The 24,652-nt window shown below is 34.1% G+C and overlaps 2 protein-coding genes across 2 annotated transcripts; both read left to right on the top strand.

Annotated features, from left to right (window-relative positions):
* Positions 1-17,701: 17,701 nt before the first annotated feature.
* Positions 17,702-20,653, top strand: LOC118047783 (uncharacterized). The gene is made up of 3 exons (XM_035057158.2): positions 17,702-18,222; positions 18,446-18,552; positions 19,535-20,653. The coding sequence occupies exons 1-3, from the start codon at positions 17,815-17,817 to the stop codon at positions 20,277-20,279; spliced, it is 1,260 nt and encodes a 419-aa protein (XP_034913049.1). The 5' UTR covers positions 17,702-17,814; the 3' UTR covers positions 20,280-20,653.
* Positions 20,654-22,747: 2,094 nt separating this feature from the next.
* Positions 22,748-24,525, top strand: LOC118047781 (11S globulin seed storage protein Ana o 2.0101). The gene is made up of 3 exons (XM_035057156.2): positions 22,748-23,094; positions 23,398-24,118; positions 24,226-24,525. Exons 1-3 carry the CDS (start codon positions 22,899-22,901, stop codon positions 24,377-24,379), a joined length of 1,071 nt encoding a protein of 356 aa, XP_034913047.1. The 5' UTR covers positions 22,748-22,898; the 3' UTR covers positions 24,380-24,525.
* The last annotated feature ends 127 nt before the right edge of the window (positions 24,526-24,652 follow it).

Genomic DNA, 24,652 nt, shown 5'->3' with positions numbered 1-24,652 from the left:
GTTTTGGTAAGGTATTTTCACCAAGAAAAAAAATAATAATAAAGAGGACATTTCTTTAAGTGAGAGAAAAATCTTGAAGAGATAATATCTTCAAGTGGTGTAAAAATTTTAGTTTAGATTCATCAAGTGGTCAGTGTTCAGAAGTGTGTTTGGTATTATGGTAGCTTTTGTGGTTGTGATTTGAAAAAAAATTATTTTATAAAAAGTACTTTTGGTTGAAGTTGGTTTGGTATTTATATATATTTGGTTAAAACTATGGTTGAAATTGAGGTTGAATAAAAAGTAGTTTAATGTGTTTGGTTAAAAATGCTTTTTAAATTGAGGTTATAAAATAACTAAAAAAAGATATATATATTAATATTGATGGTTTTTTAATTTAATAAAATATCATCAGAAACAAAATTGAAATTACGATCAAATTCTACAAATGATACGTCGTCATGCGATCTCCTTTCAATTTATATAGTGTTATTGAATAATATTAAATACTATAAAACACAATTAAAAAAATAAAATTTTTTTTGGGTTAGACTCAATTCAATGAACAGTGGAGTCACTGTTCACGTGAATAGTGACCCGTGAATTTATTTACCTGGAACTGTTCACGTAAATAGTGCCAAGTGAGTAAATCCATTTGGCAGTGTTCAGATGATGATGATTGCCAAAGAAATATTAAAAACTCCTACTTGAGCTGAAGGAGGGAAGCAAACAACAAATTAGGTGGGCCTTTGAGTTTTTTCTTTCTCTTGGCAACAGGCGGGCAAAAGTGAAAAGCAGGAATATTTTGCTTCACCAAAACTGGCGGTAAAAACTTAATTTTTAGTGGGACCCATCTTTAAAATCTGTTTTCAAAATATTTACCAAACGATTATAAATTGTGGTTGGAACAAAACACAGTTCCAACCATAATACCAAACGGTACCTTAAAATTTGGACAAGTTAAAGAATACAATACTCGAATATAGTTTGGTACTTGAGGTTTGGATTTAAGTTTGCTCAACCACGTTAAAAATAAGTTTGCATATTCTCTCATTTATCTATTTACTTTAAATACTTTAATTATATTATTGGTGATTGTGTTTATTTAAATTAATTTGTATTATTTATTAACATTAGTTGTATGCCTAATTCACCATCTTTTTAGATGTTATAATTTTCTTAATCTTATAACAACATATTATTCATCTAGAGCAAGACATGCCAAGCAATCACTGCTCTCACAGGTTCCTTGAATTTTCCTTTATTGCTTGGTATATTTACGTGGAAAAAGCAGTATACTTTGTTGAACTGGGTTGCCATTCATTTAATGTTTACATTGTTGTAAGGCATGCTTGTTTAGGCTCCATTGTTTTGTTTATATATCTTCTTTTTATAGGTTAGCAGTATACTTTGTTGAACTGGGTTGCCATTCATTTAATGTTTACATTGTTGTAAGGCATGCTTGTTTAGGCTCCATTGTTTTGTTTATATATCTTCTTTTTATAGGTTAGCACGAGGGCAAGAGGTCTTTTCTTTCTATGTAGGTCTCTATGGATGAATGAAGTTCATTCTTTTTATAAATAAAAAATGTGCTAATTTGTTGGTATAGTTTTATAGAAAAGAGATAACCTTTCGGGTTTGGGTTATAGAACTCAATTCTTTTACCATGAAACCTTGATATTTATCTTTCTAGACAATAGATGCATGAGGGGCTATCGTAGCATTTTTTTTCTTTGCTTGAAGTCATATGAGAATGTCATTCATTTGAGTATGCTTGTTTCCCACATTAACGTTTAGGAAGGTGTACAAAACATGTAAAATAAGAGGGAGGGGTTATCTTTTTTGTTGGTTACAACTATATGCTAGAAAGGTTTAGCTTGTACATAAACAATATATACATATATAGTTTTACAAGAAGATGTTCACTCTAGCATATATATATATATATATATATATATATATATAAAGTTTTATGTGCATATGACCAAGTCACTAAAAACAATATCTTGTTCTAGAAAGATGATTGTCACGACGCCACACAAGTGGATATGTATAATCTTTAAGGATCACTTAAATGACTATAATTTCATAATCAAACTTTAGGCTTTCCCTTTTCCCATTAAATAACTTTAACACTTTGATCTCTTATGTAAGATGTGCTTAGAATGTATAAAACAATGTAATTTCCACAACTTTTTTTTCCTCAGGGTCCTTGTTAAATTGTTTTCTACTAGACAATTACATGCATATGCTTATGTATGAACAAATTTTATTTTAGCCAAAATAATTATTTTGTGTATTTTCCAGGGAAAAAGGTTAAAATCCCTTATAACAAACCATATATTATTCTTAAAAGGATGCAAGAAGAACAAAAGAGTGTCAAAGAACCATCTCAATCCAATAGCTTAAGTTTTTAAGTGAGATCCTAAGATATACTTTATATTATTCTCTAACATAACCCCTCAAGTGAAAGCCCTTTGGGCTTGAAATTTGCATAAGTCCACTTTACCTTGTGCTTAATTTTTATCAAATAAATAGGGATGGTGAGATTCGAATTCATGACCGCTTGGTCATCAAAGCTTTGATATCATGTAAAAAAACCATCTCAACCCAATAACTTAAACTTTTAGATAAGGTTTCAAGATATGATTTATATTATTCTCTAACACACCCCCTCAAGTAAAAGCTTTTTGGACTTGAAACTTGCACAGGCTCACAGTACCTTGTGCTTAATTTTTATCAAATAAATAAGGATGGTGAGATTTAAACTTGTGACCACTTGGTCATCAAGACTCTGATACCATGTTAAAGAATCATCTCAACCCAATAATTTAAACTTTTAGATAAGATTTTAAAATTTAATTTATATTATTCTGTAACAATATAATATATATATATATATATATATATATATATTTTTTCCTACTTTTCTCTCTGTTTTATTTTTCTTAATAGATGATGTTGGATAGCTATCACCTTGTTATTTTCCGAGGCATACTCCTCTTTTTCAAATGTTTATATCCATTAAAGAAAAATAAAACAAAGGGAAAAGTAGGAAATATATATATATATATATATATATATATATATATATATATATATATATAAAGTGCTAATCAAAAAAGAATAAAAGTAGGCTTGAAACTTGCATGATAACAAGCATAAAAGAAAGTTAAAAACAAAAAAGGAACAGCAAATGGAAAGAGAAAGGAGGAGAAAGAAATTCCTTAAAAAAAAGAGCTCATTTAATTGAATGAGAGATCCAAAAGCTTTCACATCAACAACACTAAAAGCTACGAAGAGAAAGAATAGGTATATATGCAACTAGCAAGGAAAGTTACATGAACAAGAAGCCATGAAAGGATCGATCTTAGCTTAAATTAGAGGCAAAGATAAAAGACAGCAATTCAAATGAAGAAAGATGAAAATGAACGATTAAAAAAAAGGGTCAAACACCCGATTAATTTAAAATTAAAGCAAAACTAGAAGGTTTACCTAATATATAATAGCTGTCTTCTGCATAAAAACAGGTAGAGCACACAACAATGGCAGAAACCATCACGAAACCTTCACCTCAAACTACAGTATGGAGTGAAAACCAATTTTGTTTAAAAAGCAAGCTGTTCAAGGAACAAGATAAACACATACAATTAATTGATGAGAAAAATGTTTCAAAAAAAAGGCAATTTCATATTCCATGCATTCAAGAGGAATGTTCATACAGTTAATTAACAAAAAATCGTAGGTGGAAGACTATTCAGCTTACCATGTAGCCCTGCATTCAAGAGGAGTGGTATTTTTATTTTATTTTTGTTAAAAGATATGATGATAAAGGTTTTGACACAACCCAGTAATATTTATTTATTTTTACGATTTGCTTGGTGAACAGGTAATCCACGTTGACTTGTGAGGGGGAGTTCCCATGAGGATGCGGTAAAAACACATTCTTTTTTAGTTTTTTTTTAATTGTTAATTTGATTAATTTTAACTACAATATCCATAACAACCATGTTTATTTTTTCAGGAAAAAAAACCTAATTAATCCTTATACATCAACTTGAATAGGTGAATATAGAAGACTTTTATACTAATGAAAATTATATAAATGTTAAAAAAACTTTTTTGATGAAACTCTTGATGAAGATTTTTAATATAACTAAGTGTTTGAATTAATATACACCATAGTTGGATTTGGAATAAAATAATATAATTATTGAATTACATTAATGGAAATTATCAACCTGATTTTTTACGACATTCTAAATTATAAAACTCTTGATGAAGATTTCTAAATCATAATTATTAATATTCCACCTAGTCAAAAGGGCAAAAAAACAGGAAAAGTAAAGAAAAAAACAGCATGAGACAACTAAAGTGAGGATACCAAATATACAAGTCAGCTAACGAGACCTGGATAAGTTAATAGAAAGAAAACAAAACCTGATTACACTGTGATTCGTTCAATAAACGATGACTAGAAGGAAAAATACTAACACAGAATGTAATTGCATAACAGAAGATTTTTTGTTATTTTCCTTTTAAATAACTCTACTGATTACACTCTCGACTTCCACTCCATGGGTTTTATACACACACACACACACACACCAATCCAGGTGTCAACCAACGATCGTCCCAGATCATGGCTTCCCTTGCTAGGACGAGCCAGCTCCTGCTGGTTCTAGAATTGGAGACGAGGAAACTGAGCTTGTCCAGCTTCCCGTGAGAACCATTTTGTCTCACTTGGACGTTGGCCTTTTCTTCCGATCCTGAAGGATTCCCTTGCGCCACGTCGGGTGGTAATTGTTTTCCTCTCCACGATAGTATAACTTCTTTCTCAGTCACCAAATCTTCCACCGTAGGTAGAGTTCCATTGGGCTCATCGTCAAGCATGGATGGCTCAAAGAGCTTCAATTTCTCGACGTTGACTACGGAGTACATTTCCATAAAAGCTGGTAGCTCCAGTTGACAAGCATTATCTCCAATCTTGCGAATAATTTTGAACGGTCCACACCGGATTGGCCTGAGTTTTTTACCTTCTCCGAGCAGCCTATCCTTGCCCAAATGCAACCAAACAAGGTCACCTTCTTGGAAATTACCCTGTTTGTGATGTCTGTCGTGGCGCTCTTTGTATTTTTGTTGAGCCTTTTGCAGCTGCTGCTCCACTTTATGATGTATCTTCCTGATTTGATCCACAAAACGTTGTGCTCGTATCCTGTCACCTTCACCTTTTTCTAATTGTGAGGTTGACTCAATGGTGAACTCCAAATCAAAGGGACTCTGAGGTGAGAAGCCCGAACAAACTTCTGATAGTGACTTGTTTGTTGAGCTGTGCAATGTGTGGTTGATGGCGAACTGCAAAAATGGGATGCTCTCATCCCAGGTTTTGGGGTGGCGAGCATTGTATCCTCGTAGAAGGTGGACAATAGTCTTGTTAACCACTTCAGTCTGACCATCACTTTGAGGATGGAATGCGGTACTCCTTTTCAGCTTAGTGTCCATCATTGCCCACAGAGCACACCAAAATTTACTCAAGAACCTGCTGTCTCGATCAGATACAATCGAGTTAGGGAGGCCAAATAACTTCCATACATTTTCAAAGAAGAATCGTGCTGCTGCTTCACCAGTGACCTTCTTCTTGCAAGGCATGAGTACCACTATTTTTTAGAACCTATCGACTAATACATACAGGTAGTCATTTCCTCGCCGAGTCATTGGAAGACCACCCAAGAAATCCATAGAGATACTCTCCCATGGACGTGTTGGAACAGGCAGTGGGGTGTATAATCCAACCTTACGATTTGCAAGTTTAGATGTGCTACACATCACACATCCACTTACGAAGCGGGCCACGTCCTGTTGTATTCGTGGCCAAAAAACACAGCGAATCAAATTTTGTAATGTCTTTGTCACCCCAAAGTGACCAGCAATCTTTGATGTATGTGCCTCCCGTATGATCTCACCCTCTCATCAGCTCGTGGTATGCATACGAGTTTCCCTTTTGTACAAAAGTCCATCACGTAGTATGAACTCAGATGGTCTTCCTAACTACACCTCTGCTAATGCTTTTTGAAAGTCAGGATCCTCCTTATACCAGTCAATATACTCCTCATGCAAAGTTGGCTGCACTTGCATGAATACTGATAAACAAAGTGCTGTTACTGGTGGTCGGGACAACATATCTGCCAACTTGTTATGACTACCCTTCTTATACTTGATCATCAGGTGAAATTGTTGTAGGTATGCCATCCACTTAATGTGCCGAGCTTGCTGTAATCGAGCCTGTGTCTTCAAATATTGTAATGGTCGATGGTTAGTGTGTAACACCGTCTCTTTTACCAAAGAGATAGACGTGCCAATGCTTCACTGCTTGGTGTATAGGGCCAGCAGCTCTTTGTCATATGTTGGGTAATTCTTCGCAGCACCCTGAAACATCTCTGAGTGATATGCCACAGGTCGTTCTTCATGTATTAGAACAGCCCCCATTGCATATCGTGATGTATCCCTTAATTTCAATCTCAAATGGCTTTTGCAGATCCGGCAAGGCAAGAACGGGCGCCTCGCTGATCTTCCTCTTTAACAAGAGAAATGTGTCCTCATGTTCATTTGTCCAGACAAAGGCTTGATTGGCTTTAGTCAATGAATGGAGAGGAGAAGCAAGAAGAGAAAAATTCTGAATAAACTTTCGAAGGTACTGACAAGCTGAGCGGGGATGTGGCCATTCTATGATCACTTTCACCTTGGCAGGATCAACTCTTAATTCGCCACCACCTACTATAAACCCAAGATAAATTAAGGTTTGTTTACCAAACTCACACTTCTTACGGTTGAGGCGCAATTGATGTTCTTCCAAGATCCCAAACACCTGTTGTACATGCATGCACAAGATGTTCTTCCCAAGAGCAGCTATACATCAGGATATCGTCGAGGTATACGATGACAAAGTTATCAATGAAGGGTCGAAGGACATCATTCATGAGTCGCATGAATGTTGTCAGGGCATTGCAAGCCACTCGAATAATCCTTTTCGTGTTTTGAATGCTGTCTTCCATGTGTCCTCCTTTCAAATTTGAACTTGATGATATCCAGATTTCAGATCTAGCTTGGTGAAGATGGTATTAATTGATCCAATAAGTCATCAATGTGTGGAAGAGGGTATCGGTTCTTGATAGTAATTTTGTTAAAAGCTCTGTAATCTATGCACATACGCCAACCTCCATCTTTCTTCGGTACAAGTATAATTGGTGAGCCGCAAGGAGAGTTGCTTGGTTTAATGACACATGTGTCCAATAATTCAATTACCTGTTGCTTGATCTCTTCATTCTCCATCACTGAATTGCGATACATGCAAAGATTAGGTAATGTGGACTCGGAGATGACTTGGATTTCATGCTCTACTGCTCGCTTTCGAGGAAGTCCTCCTACTTTTGTAAACAAATTAGTATACTTGCCAGGTAATTAATTCAGCTTGCTATCCAGTGCTCTACATGATAATGTTAGGCTTGAGGCTTTTACCTCATTTTCTACTGGTCGAGTCATCATTAGGACAAACTTTTAAGAAGCATTTATCATTCTTCTTGCCTGGCAGGCAGTTACTAAGTCCACCTTTTAGCATGCTCGATCTTTGTTGACAATGTACTTCTTCCCATCGTTCTCAAATTAGTATTGTTGAGCACGTCGGTGATACATAGCATCTCGCTCCCACAAATATGGATTGCCAAAAATCACTCGGCAAATATCTAAAGGTACCACTTCACAAGTTACCTCATCAATGTATTGATTAGTGATGGCAAAACGGAATTTGCACTAACGATAAATCTTGAGTTCCTTCTGTATCCATCCAAGTGGGTATGGTCGAGGATGTGGAATTGTTTCAAGTCCGAATTTTTGAACCAAGCTTGCTGAGATCAAATTCTTTTGACTACCGGTGTCAAAGATTGCTTCAATGATTTTGTGTTTTACTTGAATCCGTAGTGTGAATAGCTCCTCTTTCTCGTCGAATACAGTCAGCAGATTCGGGGTTGTCTCCTTCGGCATTGCCATCAAAGACAAACTAATATCTGCCTTTTCGACCTGTCCGAGTTCAATGTGATCATCGAAAATCGCTGCTGTCATTGTGCGTTTGCCTTTGTCGTCCTTTTTCCATTTTGTGGGAAAAAGTTCAGGATGTAACTTCCAGCATTTCCTCTTCTCATGCCCTGAAAGTTTACAATGCTCACAAAATTTAGTAGATTTGGATAAAGACGATGAGATAACTTTTTGGGTGTACTTCTTAGAGTTTTTTTTGCCACCACTCTTCTCTTTGCCATTGTCTGGAGTACGTTGCCCGCTAGGTTTGTTCTTCTGTTCTATGGCCATAGCAATGCTACTGGCATTGGAGACACTAGTGGCCTGGTATAAGCATAATTCATTTTGGATTTGTTGATATAAGCCAGCCACAAATTCATTTTGGATTTGTTGATAAAACGTCTTCGTTGTCAAGGCTAATTCCTAGTGTTACTGCTAGTCAACGGAACTCTGTAGTGTATTCTTGTACTGTTTGATTCTGTCTCTGCCTTAGATTGTGCCAACGCAACGAACGGTCTTGAGAGTACCCCATCGGGTAGAATTCTTGGCGTAAAAGTTTAGTAAATTCCTTCCAGCTTATCTCTCTATCATCGTTGGTCTTCAAGAATGCATTCCACCAAGCCAATGCATGGCTAGTTACTTTCAATCGTGCGAATGCAACTTTCTCGGCACTACTGAATCCATAGAGCATGAAATAGGTCTCCAACCGATCCACCCAAGTATGAAGATAGCACATTTGCATAGAAGAATTATGGAGATTTAAGAAGAGAAATGAAGAAGGCAGAGAGAGCAGCTGACAGTTGAAGGAAGAAGATGAATATGTTCACTGTTTTTCATTGTATTACTTTACATTATTTATAACAGAAGCTGCAGACATAAACTAGCTTCTTTCTTTAATATTAACAGCTTTTCTAATTGGCTAACAGTATTAACAACTTTAACTGTCTAACAGTATTTTAACTACTTCATCCTTTAATTATTTGACATATGGCACCAATCAGAATCATTACTATCTTTACATTCCCCCGGAATCTTATTCATGGAGGAGCCAAGCATAAGATTGGAGCAATGGTGATGAAACAATGGAAAAGAAAGACCCTTAGTGAGAATGTCATTAAGATGATCTGCAGAAGAAACATATTGAACAAGCAAGTCACCTTTGATAAAACATTTTCTAACAAAATGATAATCAATCTAAAGATGCTTCAGAAACATTGGTTTGGAAGCGAGAGAAAAAGCAAAGATATTATCACAATGAATTAAAGAAGGAATAAGCAAGGGAACATGCATACCACAGAACAGCTGATGAATCCAAGTGAGCTCTGCAGCAGCAATAGCAAGAGCTTTATATTCAACCTCAACAGACGATCGTAAAACAGTATGTTGTTTCTTAGAAGCCCATGAAATAGGACTGGATCCTAAGTAAACAACAAAACCAAAAATAAAACGATGATCATGGGATCACCATCCCAATCAGCATCATTGTAAGCTTGCAGATTAAGAGTGTCAGGCTGAAAGTGAATTCCATAGGCAAAAGTACCCTTGAGATATCTCAAGATTCGTTTCACTACAACAACATGAGATTCCATGGGATTATGCATGAATTGGCAAGCTTGATTGACAAAGAAGTCAATGTCAGGACGTGTGAAGGTTAGATACTACAGAGCTCCAACAATACTACTATACTGTTATGGACGAGAATAAGGCTTACCATTATCCTTGAGCAGGTGATTATAGGGAAGATAAGGAGTGGCACATGACTTTGAATTTTATAAATCAACCCGATTAAGCAATTCCTTGATATATTTAGATCGAGATACAAACAAGCCAGAGGAAGAATAAGAAACCTACAATCCCAAAAATTATATCAACTGGTCTAAATCCTTCATATCAAATTCCCGAGTTATGGCATCAATAATTGATGTAAGGAGAGATGAATGACTACCTATGAGAAGAATATCATCTACATAAAGAAGTAAAATCACAGTGCCATAAGAGGAGTGTTGAACAAATAAAGAAGGATCAGTAAGAGAAGCCTGAAATCCCAAGCTACGTAAGAAACTTGTAAACCTGTTATTCCATGCATGAAGAGCTTGTTTTAACCCATACAAGGACTTGCGTAGTCTGCAAATAAAGTCAGGATAAAGCTTGCTTGTAAAACCTTATGGTTGAGTCATATAAACCTTTTCTTGAATAATACCATGCAGAAATGCATTTGTAACATCAAGTTGCCTTAAAGGCCAATGAAACTGAGCTGCAAGAGCCAATACCAACCGAACAATAGTGGGTCTCACTATAGGAATAAATGTTTCAATATTATAATCAATGCCCTCTTCTTGACTGAAGCCTTTGGCAACGAGGCGTGCCTTATGTCTAGCAATAAAACCATCTGTATTTTTCTTGATTCTATAAACCCATTTTAAACCTACAAGATTTTTGGCATGTGGGAGGGGAACCAAGTCCCAAGTGTGCATGAAGAGCATCAATTTCCTCTCACATAGCAGACTACCATTCAACAATTTTAGACGCAGTTTTGAATGAACTTGGTTCAACTGGAGAAAAATTAATAAACTGAACAATAGTAGAATAAGCCTTCTTTTTTAAGATACCATTCTTAGACCTGGTTTTCATTGGGTTAAGATTCATAAGTGAAAGAGGCAAGACTACACAAAGATTCTCAAGATGAAAATCAGGATCCTTAAGGAGAGAAAATTGTGCAGCAGAATCCAAACCTGATAAAGTTGGAGAAATGGTGGGGGAAGGCAATGTATCCAAAAAGGTAGTAGTGCTCATGGTGGATGATAAGGTAAAGCATGCAAGTAAGACAACATTGTGTAGAGAAACAGAAGGTGGAGAAAGAGGGGAGGAATGAGTAGGAGAAGAGGAAATTGTAGGCACAGAAATGTATGGAATCATAAATTCATCAAAGATGAGATGACGAGTCATAAAGCACTAATTAGTTAGGAGAGAAAAACAGATATACCCCTTGTATTGACCTGTATATCCCAAAGAAATACAAGTGGAAGTTTTGGGCTGAAGTTTGTGTGTTGTAAGGCTTGAGTAGAGGAAAACATGCACAATCAAAGATCTTTAAATGAGTGAGGACTGGTATAGAACCATACAGTAAAAGATAAGGAGATTTTAGCTGAAGAATTGGACAAGGCATCCGGTTAATCAAATAAATAGAAATAACACAAGCATGAAACCAAAATTTAGAAGGGAGATTGACAGTTTGTAACAAAGTGATTACTGTTTCTAAAATATGTCTATGCTCCCTCTCAGCAAGACCATTCTGTTCAGGAGTGTATAGACAAAATATGTGATGAATAATGTCTTTAGTAAGGAGTATTGCTTGAAGGAATTATTTAGGTACTCACCACCGCCATCACTCTAAAAAATGCGTAGGTTGGCAGAAAATTGAGTGACCAAGAAAGCATGAAACGAGACAAATATGAAATAAACCTCTCATTTATTTCCCATCAGAAAAATCCAAGTGAACTGAGTGCATTCATTTATGAAACTAACATAACATCGAAAACCATCAACAAAAATAGTAGGATAAGAACCCCACACATCACTATAAATGACTTCTAAAGGTGTTGCAGACTTAATTGCTGGGTAAAAGAAAGGAAGTTTCACAAATTTTCCTTCTAAATAAGTAGTGCAGACTAATTTGGAATGGTTTGAAGTAAAAGGAATCTGATTTTGATGTAAAAGAGTAGAAGTGATTTTGTTAGAAGGATGACCAAAATGGTTGTGCCAGAGACATGTTTTTACTTGGTAACCAAGATAGCAGAATTGATTCTTTAAAAAGGAGAATGAATGTGATAGTCAAGAGTGTGGGATGGATAAAGGGATAAGATATAAATCATCTCTACACAGTCCCTGGAGAAGAAACCTCCCCTATAATCTTGTCCTGAATACAAAAACCAAAAGCATCACAAATAAATCTGCAATTGTTATCTTTACATAACCTACAAACTGATAACAAGGGTTGTGATAGCTTAGGCACATATAAAAATTATGTTAATTTGAATGAGCATTGTGGAACATACAGAATAAAAGAACCAATTTTAGAAATGCTCAAACCTGAACCGTCTACAGTAGCAATAGTATATGATCTTGAGAAAGGAGTGGTTAGGTTGAGTTGAGCTAAATTAGAAGTCATATGAGTTGTTTTGCTCTAGTATTAGCAATCCAAAATTGCTTAGCAAAAGTAGATGAAGGAAAATTTGCATGCATTGCACTAAGATTAGTGGAAGATGATCTGCCTTAATAGGAGAAATTGCCTCAATAATGGCACTGAATAGCAGAATGGCTAAATTTCCAACAAATCTAAAATGGGACTAAAGAGGTAGAAGAAGATGAATGATTATGTCGTTGATAGCAATCAACAGCTACATGTCCTTTCTTGCTACAGATTTGACAAATGGGAATGTTAATGCCAGGACCAAGAATATCAGGACTAGAAGAAGGAACTTGATAAAGACGTGGACTAGATTGATAATGATCACGACTTCTTCCACGACCTTTAAAATAAGAACCTCTATTGTTAGAGTGGCCACTGTTGGCGAACATGGTATTAGGACCATTGAAACCACCTGTGGAACCATGGAAAATTCCATGATGACCATTAAAACCCCCATTAAAGCCAGATGAAAGGTAAGAAGATGGGAAGGTCTTCGAGCTTAAAGAGTATCCTTGAGGTTGAAGATTAGAATAAGAAGCAGAAGATCTTTCACCAAGAACAAGAGCCTTGCCTTGAAATGTCTGATTTTGAGACAACATTGCAGAAATAAAAGGAGATGTAGACTGAGTGTGCTCAAGAGTGGCTTCTTCAGCAAGTAATTGAGATAAAAAAATCTTTAAGAGACATTGTATTATCTCTGCCTCTAATCATACACCTAAATGTGTTATAATCAAAAGGCAAGCCATTAAGAGCCAAAATCACCATGTTATCACCCTCAAAAGAAACTCCTACTGTAGAAAGATGATCTCTTTCGTCTTTAATTTTTTGCAAATAATGAGAAATTGGTTCTGATCCCTTTTTAATATTTTGAAGCTCACTTCTCATCTAAAAAATTTATGCTTTGGTAATTATAGAGAATCGATCCTTCAGCTGAATCCACATATCATGAGCACTGACACATCTAATAACATAGGAAATTACAGTAGAAGAAAGAGTGGCAATAAGCAACTCCATTAATGCTCGATCATGTATTTTCCACACTTGATAGTCATCAGTTTCAGCTCCTTCAAGATCAGAATCTGTATCAAATCGGCTAGGACACTTCCTTGAACCATCAACAAAACCTAAAATACCATGACTTTCAAGAAGGATTTGTATATGAAAATGCAATGTGAGATAATTTGTATCATCAAGCTTAATTGTCACAGCAGTAGAAACCGTAGAAAATAAGGAAGTTATAGGAGATTGGACAATCTAGAGTTGAGAAGATGTCACCATTTTTTTTGTTTTTGGAATGCAGAAACAGAGAAACAATTGGAGAGAATTGTTTGTTGATGAGAGACATAACAAAGGCAGAATAGCAAGATGTGCAAAAGCAGAGGATCAAGAATCCTTCTCTGATACCATATGAAGATAGCAGATTTGTATAGAAGAATTCTAGAGATTTAAGAAGAGAAATGAAGAGGCAGAGAAAGCAGCTGACAGTTGAAGGAAAAAGATGAATATGTTCACTGTTTTTCATTGTATTACTTTATATTATTAAAGATGTATTTATAACAGAAGCTGCAAATATAAACCAGCTTTTTTCTTCAATATTAACAGCTTTTCTAACTGTCTAACAGTATTAACAACTTTAACTGTCTAATAGTATTTTAACTACTTCATCCTTTAATCACTTGACATGTGGCACAATCAGCGTCATTAATATATTTACACCAACAGTCCAACTTCTCTGCGTCTATGGTGTCGTCGAATATTGGAATGTTTATCTTGGCTTCAACTTTGAAAGGTTGAGGTCGTGCTTCTGTGACTAATAGGGAGTTGTCATCATCCTGAGTCTTATCCCTTTCAGTCGTCAAACGAGCTCGTGGAGGAGAAATCCCGTCACCAACATTCTTTAGTCCTGGGGACGACGATGATGATGGTTGAGCTTGAATCCATTTTAGAATGGTTTCTAGTTGCGTGGTTAGCCTATCAACCTTATCTGAAAGGTCAGACTGATCTGGTGTAACCTTCTTCTTCAACTGACATGCTTGATGATGTCCTTCCTTCCTGGTCGTCAATGCAGAACAGAGAGAGACTCACCAATTGCCTAATATCCAGACTTGGTCAGCACCATCAACCAGAAGTTTTGCCATAGCGAGGAACGATTGCTCTGATGCCAAACTTGATTCGTTCAATAAACTATGGCTAGAAAGAAAAATACTAACACAGAATGTAATTGCATAATAGAAGAGTTTTTGTTATTTTCCTTTTTAATTACTCTACTGATTACACTCTCCATTTCCCCTCCGTGGGTTTATATATATATATATATATATATATATATATATATATATATATATATATATATATATATATCAGTTTACTATGTAACCAGTTTACTATAGTAAAGCAAGTCCTACAAATTAGGCTGACCAATTCCCATGGAACTAGTCTTTCTCCATTATAAGGGGGAAGTGGGATACTAACTAAACCGTCAGTTTTTTTTTTTTAAGATAGTCTCCTGCCGAAAATCTTCTTTAGCGAGACTTTTTTTTTTTCTGCATGGCCAATCCAGGTGTCAAGCAACGATCGTTCCAGATCACCCTATGACCTGGATCATGTAAGGAGATAACCCAATAAAAATAAATAAATAAATAAATAAAATATTATAAAACTTAATTCTAAAAACAATCCAATGCTGAAGGACATAATGTAAAAAAAAATATTAAATTAAAAAAAAACATCCTAAAAAAAAAAAACTCAATTTAACATGTCAAACTTACAGTCTAAGTGATGGGATCAAGATAAATAAATAGAAAAGAATTCAAATAAAATCACGATGCCTAATATTGAAAAACTCTAGCCTTAAATGATGGAATTGAAATAGAAAACTAGTTACCAACCAATCTAATGTTGTAGGATGAAAAAAAAAAATCAATTTAAATATTTTGTTAAAGTAAATTCAACAAAGAATGACAAATAAAAAGAATTGAGGTAACGCAAATCATTTTTAAAACTAGTGAAAAAAATTATAGAACAAAAATAAATAAAAATAATGAAGCCTAACTCCAATTGAATAAATGCTGAAATGTAAAACTAAAGAAAAATGAGCTTAAAATAGGAGAAAAACAAAACAAGCAAACTTGAGCAAACCTTCTAAATTTAAGTTAATCTCAAAATCTCACAACCCGAGAAATTCTAGATTTGGGCTCAATCAAGAAGCTCAATTCTGCATCAATTTAATTTTGAATGATGAAATAGAAAAAAAAAATTAATTTAAGAAATTTGCCAAAGTGTGTGTGTGTGTGTGTGTGTAAAGCAATCAAAAGAATAAAAATCAAATTTCATATGAAAAAAAAAAAACTTAAGAAGGATCAAATTATAACCTAGGAAATCTTAAATCTGGGTTCAATCAAAAAGCTCAATTTCTAACCAATTTAATATTTAAGGATGAAATAAAAAAAATACAAATTAATTTTTTTTTTGTCAAAGTATAAAAAATAACAATAAAAATAATGATGATCAAATTTGTAAAAAAAAAAAAACAAATGAGATGAAATTGTAAAAAAATAATAATTTAAAAACTATCCCAAAAAAAAAACAAACTTGCCTTAAGACAACAACAAATAAATTGAACAAAACAATCTTGGCCCAAGTCAACTTTGGTTAAGCCATGAAACCTGGAACACGACACATGATATTGAGATAATCTCATAGAAGAATAAAATAAATAAAAAAACAATTGTAAAAAAAGACTTCAAAAACCCATGTCAACTTGGGCTAAATTTTGAAATCCATGACCCTGATTCTAAGACTAGAATTATCGAATAGAATGCAAACTTGAAAAAATCATGAAGTTAAATTCTCAATTAATAAAATTTCAATCAACAAAATATCAAGGGATGAAATCGAGAAAGAAATTTTCAATAAAAAAAGGAAAAAAAAAAACAAATAATAATTAAAAGAATAAAGATTAAATCTAAAAATAAAATAAAATATTTAGGGATGCAATTGAAACCAAGTTCAATTAAAAAAAATAGCAATAAAAAAACGAGGGAACAGATGTGAAAGATTAAAAAAAAAAAAAAAAGGATAAAATTGAAAGAAAATTTTAATTTCATGAATTATTTAAAATAAAAAAAATAAAAATAAAAAGATTAGGAACCAAATGTGAAAAGAAAAGGAAATTGAAAAGCTACTTTAAAACTTTACAGGATAGACACAAAAATTCATGAGGGAAAAAAAAAAAAAAAAAAAGATGTCATCGACAAACCAGAGAGAATTTAGTCACACATGCCGCCCACTATGAAAGCTAATATTGAACTACTGAACGATATTATTGCATTCGTGGTTCTAAAAGTATGGACGCAACAACACATGCTTGCTGGAACAATACACATTATAAACTTTTTTAATATTAAATAATATTTTATCTATGCTATATTATCAAATTATCCCTGACCTAACTAAAAAATCAAAAAATAAATCCCATAATGAATAGACTAAAGAGCCCTTCACGTAAGCTTAAGAAAATTTTAATTAAACAGCAATGCAATCATTTTAGTGTGCTATTAAAAGGAAAAAGGCAAAACAACCTCTATACATTAACTTAATTTTTCTGTTTTTTAAAAGGGTATTTTAATTATTTTACTATGTATAAAAAAATAATGAAAATATCTTATTACCCTCACTGACATTACATTTTTAAAAAAAAAAATCATAATTTCACTATTTCAACTTAATATAGAAATAAAATAAATATTGTGTGCCATAAGTTTTTAGTTTTTTTATAAAAAAAAAAATGTTCCCCACTCCAACCTAATCCGCCTATGGTAATCCACGACACAATATCGATATATGAATCGAGTAAAAACCAACCTTGTAGCCCAGCATATGCCCTAAAGTTGCAGCCTTAAAGCCAACAGTATTAAACATGATTTAAATTTTAAAGTGATTGCTAGGAGCGGCCATTTCGTTAAAATTTAAAATTTGTTTTGCTGTAAATTATATTTTTTATGTTTTTAAATTATTTTGATATATTGATGTTAAAAATAAATTTAAAAAATAAAAAAATATATTATTTTAATATATTTTTAAATAAAAAATATTTTAAAAATAATCTATATTTCAATTATTATTTTCTAACTAGTTAACCTAATTTTTAGTTTAAACTATGTTTTAAATTCTGAACAAGAGTTATCAGAAAGATTTGGTTAGTGAAATTTGGTTAAAAAGTAAATTTATACCTAGTAAAATAAATGATAATGTTTTTTATTTTTTATTTTTAAGATTATTAAAATTATAAGGTTTAGGAATTGTTTGAAAATATGAAAAAAAAAAAATTTAATATAAAATAATAATTTTTTTTTTTTTAAATTTATTTTTATTATCTGTATATCCAAATAATATCAAAATAAAAAAATATAATTTAAAAATTAAGAAAAACTTTTAAAAAATGCGGTTTTATCACGCTTACTTCTGCCAAATATTTACCAGATAACTTTGCTTCCAGCCACGATCTTACTACCATAAGAGAACATCTTTCAGCTGCGGCGGCGGCGGGGTTGTTTTTCAATTCCCATCGCTGCCCTTTCATGAAATCCAAATCCATCTTCTCTCCACAAAATCCTTGTCTTAAATCTCTCTTTTCAACACCGCTAGAGTCTCTTATGGCCACTTCTCTAGACCTAAACGACGACTCTCCCTGCTCCAATCCCCAGCAACAACAAACAGAAACCCATGAAAATTCATCAGAAACTGCATTGCTTGGTGAGCCGAGGGGTTACCTGAGCGGAGAGGCTCGTGTGGAGCGTGCATGGGGTCATTGGAGTAAACTGGGTCGGCCCAAGTTGATAGTGGCTCCTATGGTGGATAATTCGGAGCTGCCATTTAGAATGCTTTGTAGGAAGTATGGAGCTGAGGCTGCTTATACTCCTATGTTGCATTCCAGGATTTTTAGTGAGAATGAAAAGTATAGAAGAGAGGAATTCACCACTTGTAAGGTAAACTAACTTTTTAACACTTGTTAATTTTGGAGCAACTGTGTCAATTTCTTGCTTGACCCTAATTCTGAGATGCTACTGTTTGTGTCCATGGGAGGGAATAAATCAAACTAAAATTTTGATTTAATCACTGCAACTTTGGAGCATGGAGGATGCAGCAGGGGATTTCTTGCTTAATATTTTATTTATTTATTTATTTGTCTGACTTCGAGAACAATTGCAGGAAGATCGCCCCCTATTCGTCCAATTTTGCGCCAATGATCCTGATATTTTATTGGAAGCAGCGCGGAGGGTGGAACCTTATTGTGATTATGTGGATATCAATCTAGGGTAATATTGTTAAGCAATCATCTACTTTTTAGCATCTTTACTTGGTATATGTTGTACTGAAATATGTGCATTTCTCTTCCTTCCTTTTTTCTTTTTTAAAAATGATTGATCTAAGTATCCGTTTTCAGACATCTCTACAGACTCTTACTAGCAGATCATGCTTCTCTTTCCATATTTCAAATCAAGTTTTAGGTTAAGTTCCAATGTCTCTGGTTCGTATGAAAGTGTTTTGTTAGATTAAAGATATTTCTGGCTGCATAGAACTTTGAAGTGAAATAAAGTGTTGGTTTTGTTTTGTTAGCACACTATTCTTGTTGGTGCCTGGCTCTCAAGATTCATCCTTTCCTTCAATGTTTGTTGTGATGAAAATAATATTTAAAATAAAATCATTACCATAGAATTGAGACATAGTCTTTTGTTGAAATATTATGTAATATAAAATGATGAAGCTTTTTCCATGTCATGAATTGGCTTAAAAGACTTTAAATGCTGCAGTGATTAAATGGTCAAGTGCAGTGAATATTGGAATACACTTTCGAAGCAGTTCAAAAGTACTTAGATAAGCCATGTATTTCTACACGTAAGAGTGTTTGATATACTGTTTTTTTTTCAAAACAATAGCGGCATTAAAGAGTTTAAGCTTTCCTTTCAATTCATACACTCAAGCCCATGTAGGTTGCATTGAATTTGAAACATGGAAAAAGCTACAGAAACAAAAAAAAAAACATCTACTTATGACTGGATGAAAGTTGAACAAGACATTGGGACAAAATCTATGAAACTTGTTCCTGACTATGTTATGGCTTTACAGCCTATATGGGAGCTTCTTCCAGCCCGGATGCTTTATCAGATACTTCCCTTGCCACCGATATTTAGAACTATCTTAGTCACATTGCCAGGATCCTGTTTTTAGTCTTCTAATAACAAAACTAGTTTAATCACTCTTGACTTCATGACAATTCTGGTGATGGGATTTGTGCAGATGTCCTCAGCGGATTGCCAGGCGAGGTTACTACGGAGCTTTCCTGATGGATAATCTACTACTTGTGAAATCTTTAGTTGAAAAATTAGCTATCAATCTTAATGTCCCTGTGTCATGCAAAATCCGGGTCTTCCCCAAATTGGAAGACACAATTAATTATGCTAGAATGCTAGAGGAAGCTGGCTGCTCACTTTTAGCTGTCCACGGTAGAACAAGAGATGAGAAAGATGGAAAGAAAATTCGGGCTGACTGGAAGGCCATCAAGGCTGTAAAAGGTGCTCTCAGAATTCCAGTTCTTGCCAATGGGAACATACGGCACATGGACGACGTTAAGACTTGTTTGGAAGAGACTGGTGCTGATGGTGTGCTTTCAGCTGAGACCCTTCTTGAGAATCCGGCCCTCTTTGCTGGATTTCGGACTGCAGAATGGGTAGATGATGGTGAAGAGGGCAACAAAGATGGATTGCTGGACCAGGCAGATTTGTTAGTGGAGTATTTGAAACTTTGTGAAAGGCACCCTGTGCCATGGAGGATGATCCGTTCTCATGTGCACAAGATGCTAGGAGAGTGGTTCAGAATTCATCCTCAAGTAAGAGAGGATCTGAATGCACAATCCAGATTGACCTTTGAATTTCTATATGATATGGTGAATCGACTTAGAGAGCTGGGTGTGAGGATTCCACTTTATTTGAAGGAAAAGGATAGTCATGTACAAGGAGCTCCTGAAGATGGTTTGGCCAATTGAAGCATTATCATACAAGGTAATCGGGTTGCAGGTGCTTATTATCCATGCTTGAAGCACACTGAGAATCAGCAAACAGATTATCATTAACTTATACAGATTGTTTTGTCGTTGGATCTGTGCTAAATTTCTAGATGCCCAATTAAGCTAATCCGTTCGTCTAGGAGTGAGGGGTGTAGAGGGCATTTTAGCAGTCAAAAAGCGGCACCTCAGATTTACACTGGATTCTTTAGGCTCCACAATTCTTGGCAAGTGTCTTAGTTCTCCCTTTTGTTTTGAGTTTCGATTTTTTTTAAAAGCATTGTTTTGAATACCAGGGAGATGTAACAGTATTTTTTAGGTTTTTATTTATCAGATGGGAAAGACACTTTCTAGTTTCTTGTCTCTCCTTGATAATAGACTGAATCAAGTGTCTTCCGTGATTGCCAGTGAAAAATTAGACCTCTGGCGTGTCTCATTTAAGTAAGCTTTGTGTCTCGTCCAATTTCCTCGATTTTCTCGGGTTTTTTTTTTTTTTTTTATTACTATCAATATCCAAGTTAACTTACATATATCTTGACTAATTTCATGAGTTATAAAATTAACAATCATGTAAGTCTTTAATAGCCATCAAACATCTTTTTGGAAGGACTATAAATATTCTATTTGGTACAATAGGCAAGGACTATAAATATTCTATTTGGTACAATAGGCAGCTGTTGTCTTTTTTTAAAATATATTAAAATAATAATTTTTTAATTTAAAATTTATTTTTATATTAATATATTAAAACAATTATAAAATAAAAAAAAATAATTCAGAGCAAAAAAATAAAATATTTTTAAATTTAAAAAAGAAAAACAATGTAAAACATCAAAAATAAACCGGCATACATCTTATAAATTTTTATATTATTTTCTGGTTTTGATGTGGATAATTTGATATGGGTAGTTAAATTTTAATTTAAAAAGAGGATTAGATAATCAAAGGAGAAAATATTTAGAAAATCATAAAATGTAAATTTATTATGCTTTTCAAATAATATAATTATGACTGATGAGAAATCAAGATAATACATTTAAAATATCTTGGTTTTCGAATAAAAAAAATTACCAAAAAAAAAAAGGAAATAGAATTATAAAAGCTCTATAAATTATATTTTTAAACTTTCATCTAAGTTTACAGCTTAGATCTGGTTTTCATAGGGTTGCACAGCTTGGTGATTTGTTTAGGGGATAAAAATGAACCTAAAGCTATGGAATGTATGCATAGATTCCACTCTTCTTGCATTTACAAGGGGTTAAAAATAAAGAAAACCTATCTTTTATGCATATACTAGATGTAAGTCCAAGAATATAATTTACAGGGGTTTAAAAATTTTGTTTTTTGGGGTAAATTTATTTTTTGAAACTATAATTTTTTTACATGGGTGACCTTAATTTCTTACCAGAATATGATATATATTCCATGATTTTCTTAATATTCTTCTCCTTTGATTATTTAAATCCTCTTCTAAATTAAAATTTTGGCTCTCTAATAATAATAATAATCTAGTTTCTCCAATTTTATCAATCTCGAAGTTTAAAAATATAAAATATAAATCTTCTATTTTTTTTTTGCCTTCTACTGTACATCATTTGAATTTAAAAATATAAATAAGAAAATTAATAAAATATATGCCAAACTACAAGTAGATTCAAAGAAAATATAAATTAATTTAAAAAGTAATAATTCTAAATTAGTATTTATAAAAGAACACTAGACTATTATTTCTATTAAAAAATACCACATTCTATTTATGTAACTCATTAACTAATATGAGTTTACTCATTGTTTTTTATTATAATCCTTTAAATTGATCGGTCAAACTCTACATCACGTGTGGGTCTAGTGAGTTGTTTCTAAACTCAACCAAACACCAATATTATTATCAACATTAAAATTAATGAGTTTTATTAAATATTTTGTTGATCGATAATTATACATTGTAATATAACAAAATTTCTATTTCTCAAATTGTTTTATATATTTTTTTCTTTGTCTTCAAAGTAAATTCAAATGAAAAAAGATATGATAATTTTTTTTAATCTTACACATTTAAGTATAAATGATGTATGCGATATCATTTATACATTTTAATTAAAAGCAAGAGTTTTGATCCCATCAAATTACTTGAAGTAGGGTTCTATTTGATGAAATTTTAAGAGTTCAAGGATTGAAAAAGATTTATCGGTGTCGGTAATTTTTCTAGACAAAAAGGAAAAATTAATTCAAAGAAGACATTGATAAAGAATAATATATTAGGGAAGTGAAGTGCCTAAGTAGGTAAAAAACTCAAACAATAATTCCCCAGTGCCCAAACAGGCAACAAACTCGTATAATACAATCTTATAATTTATCCCATTGGATAATCTTGTCGGTTTAGTGATAATGGCATAATCTTATCGGTTCTCTCCGTAAGCATAATCTTATTGGTTTAGTGATAATGGATAGTAATAATAATGGATAATCTCCGCAATTACTATCGTGACATTTAATACAATATTTATTCTCTATAAATACCAGGGCCCTGGCTTTATACAAAGCATCGAATCAATTGTTAGAGATAAAGTTGTGGTAGTATTTTTGTTGTTTGTTTGAAGGATGGCGATTGATCTATCACCAAAGGTGGCCAAGAAAGTATACGGAGGAGATGGCGGGTCTTACTGTGCCTGGTGCCCATCTGACTTAGCAATGCTAAGAGAAGGGAACATAGGTGCAGCCAAGCTTGCCCTTGAGAAGAATGGCTTTGCTCTTCCTCGTTACTCTGATTCTGCCAAGGTTGCGTATGTTCTTCAGGGTATATTAATAATTCTCCGTCTACTTTCGACATGGTTTTTTTTTTTTGTGTTTTATGCTATTTAATCCATGATGATTGGCTGATTATTTGATAGCAGTAATAATTTTCCTCCTACTTTCTCCTAAATCTGTTCTTAATTTGATGGAGCTTAAAGGATTGGGGTATAGATTCAATTTTTATCTTAAAGAATTAAATGGAAAGAAATATACTGTGCTGCAGATGCTGATCTCAAAATAACATCTGGGGAAGAATTTTGCTTAGCTCCTGTAGATGTTTTTATCTTACCTTTTATTCATTTTGCAGGAAACGGAGTGGCTGGGATTGTTCTTCCAGAGAAGGAAGAGAAGGTTGTTGCCCTTAGGAAGGGCGATGCTATTGCCCTTCCTTTTGGGGTTGTTACATGGTGGTATAACAAAGAGGACACTGAACTAGTTGTTCTTTTGTTGGGCGACACCTCTAAAGCCCACAAAACTGGTGAATTTACTGATTTCTTTTTGACCGGCTCCAATGGCATTTTCACCGGATTCTCTACCGACTTCGTGTGCCGAGCATGGGATGTAGATGAGGAGGCTGTGAAGTCCCTTGTTGGGAACCAGACAGCCGAGGGCATCGTCAAGCTTGATGAATCGTTTGGGATGCCGGAACCGAAGGAAGAACACCGCGAGGGATTTGTATACAATTGCGAGGAAGCTCCACTAGATGTTGATATCAAGGATGGTGGAAAGGTGGTTGTTTTGAATACCAAGAACCTTCCTTTGGTTGCTGAGGTTGGGCTCGGTGCTGATCTTGTAATGTTGGACGGAAGTGCGATGTGCTCTCCTGGTTTTTCCTGTGACTCGGCATTACAGGTGACATACATTGTCAGTGGCAGTGGCCGTGTTCAAATTGTCGGCGTTGATGGTCATAGGGTCCTGGAAACTACGGTGAAGGCTGGTCATTTGTTCATTGTTCCAAGGTTCTTTGTCGTTTCAAAGATTTGTGATCCTGATGGGATGTCATGGTTCTCCATCATCACCACTCCCAAGTGAGTTTTGCTTTTATATATTTACTCTTCTGTCACACATCCATATTTATGCATGTTTCTAGCTTTTTGTAAAGACTTTACACAACTCCATGCATGATCACTTGCAGCCCTATATTCACTCACCTGGCTGGAAGGACTTCAGTGTGGAAGGCTTTATCTCCTCAGGTGCTAGAGGCATCGTTGAAGGTATCTCCTGACGTCGAGCAGCTTTTCCGTTCCAAGAGAGTGAAGGAGGAAATTTTCTTCCCACCTCCAAAGTGAGGAAACATGGCTTCATTTTCACACCTACAGAACAAGAATTTACAGAGTTCTCTCCTTCAATATCAGTGGATATAGGCATTTATGCCTGTAGTTTAAATTCTCCCATGGATTATTATCGTTTTATTATATGGGTTTTGCTTTGATTATACTTCTTGCAATATAGGAGTTGGCATATCCGGAGAAGTATTCTGACGGTTCTTCTTAATACAATGCCTTTTTATTTTCCATATAAAATTGAACTCCTTCTAAACAACATGAGACATGTCGGTCAAA

This window comes from Populus alba, chromosome 7, assembly GCF_005239225.2.
Source record: "Populus alba chromosome 7, ASM523922v2, whole genome shotgun sequence".
NCBI classification, from domain to species: Eukaryota; Viridiplantae; Streptophyta; class Magnoliopsida; order Malpighiales; family Salicaceae; genus Populus; species Populus alba.
This window is presented reverse-complemented; position numbering and strand designations above follow the sequence as displayed.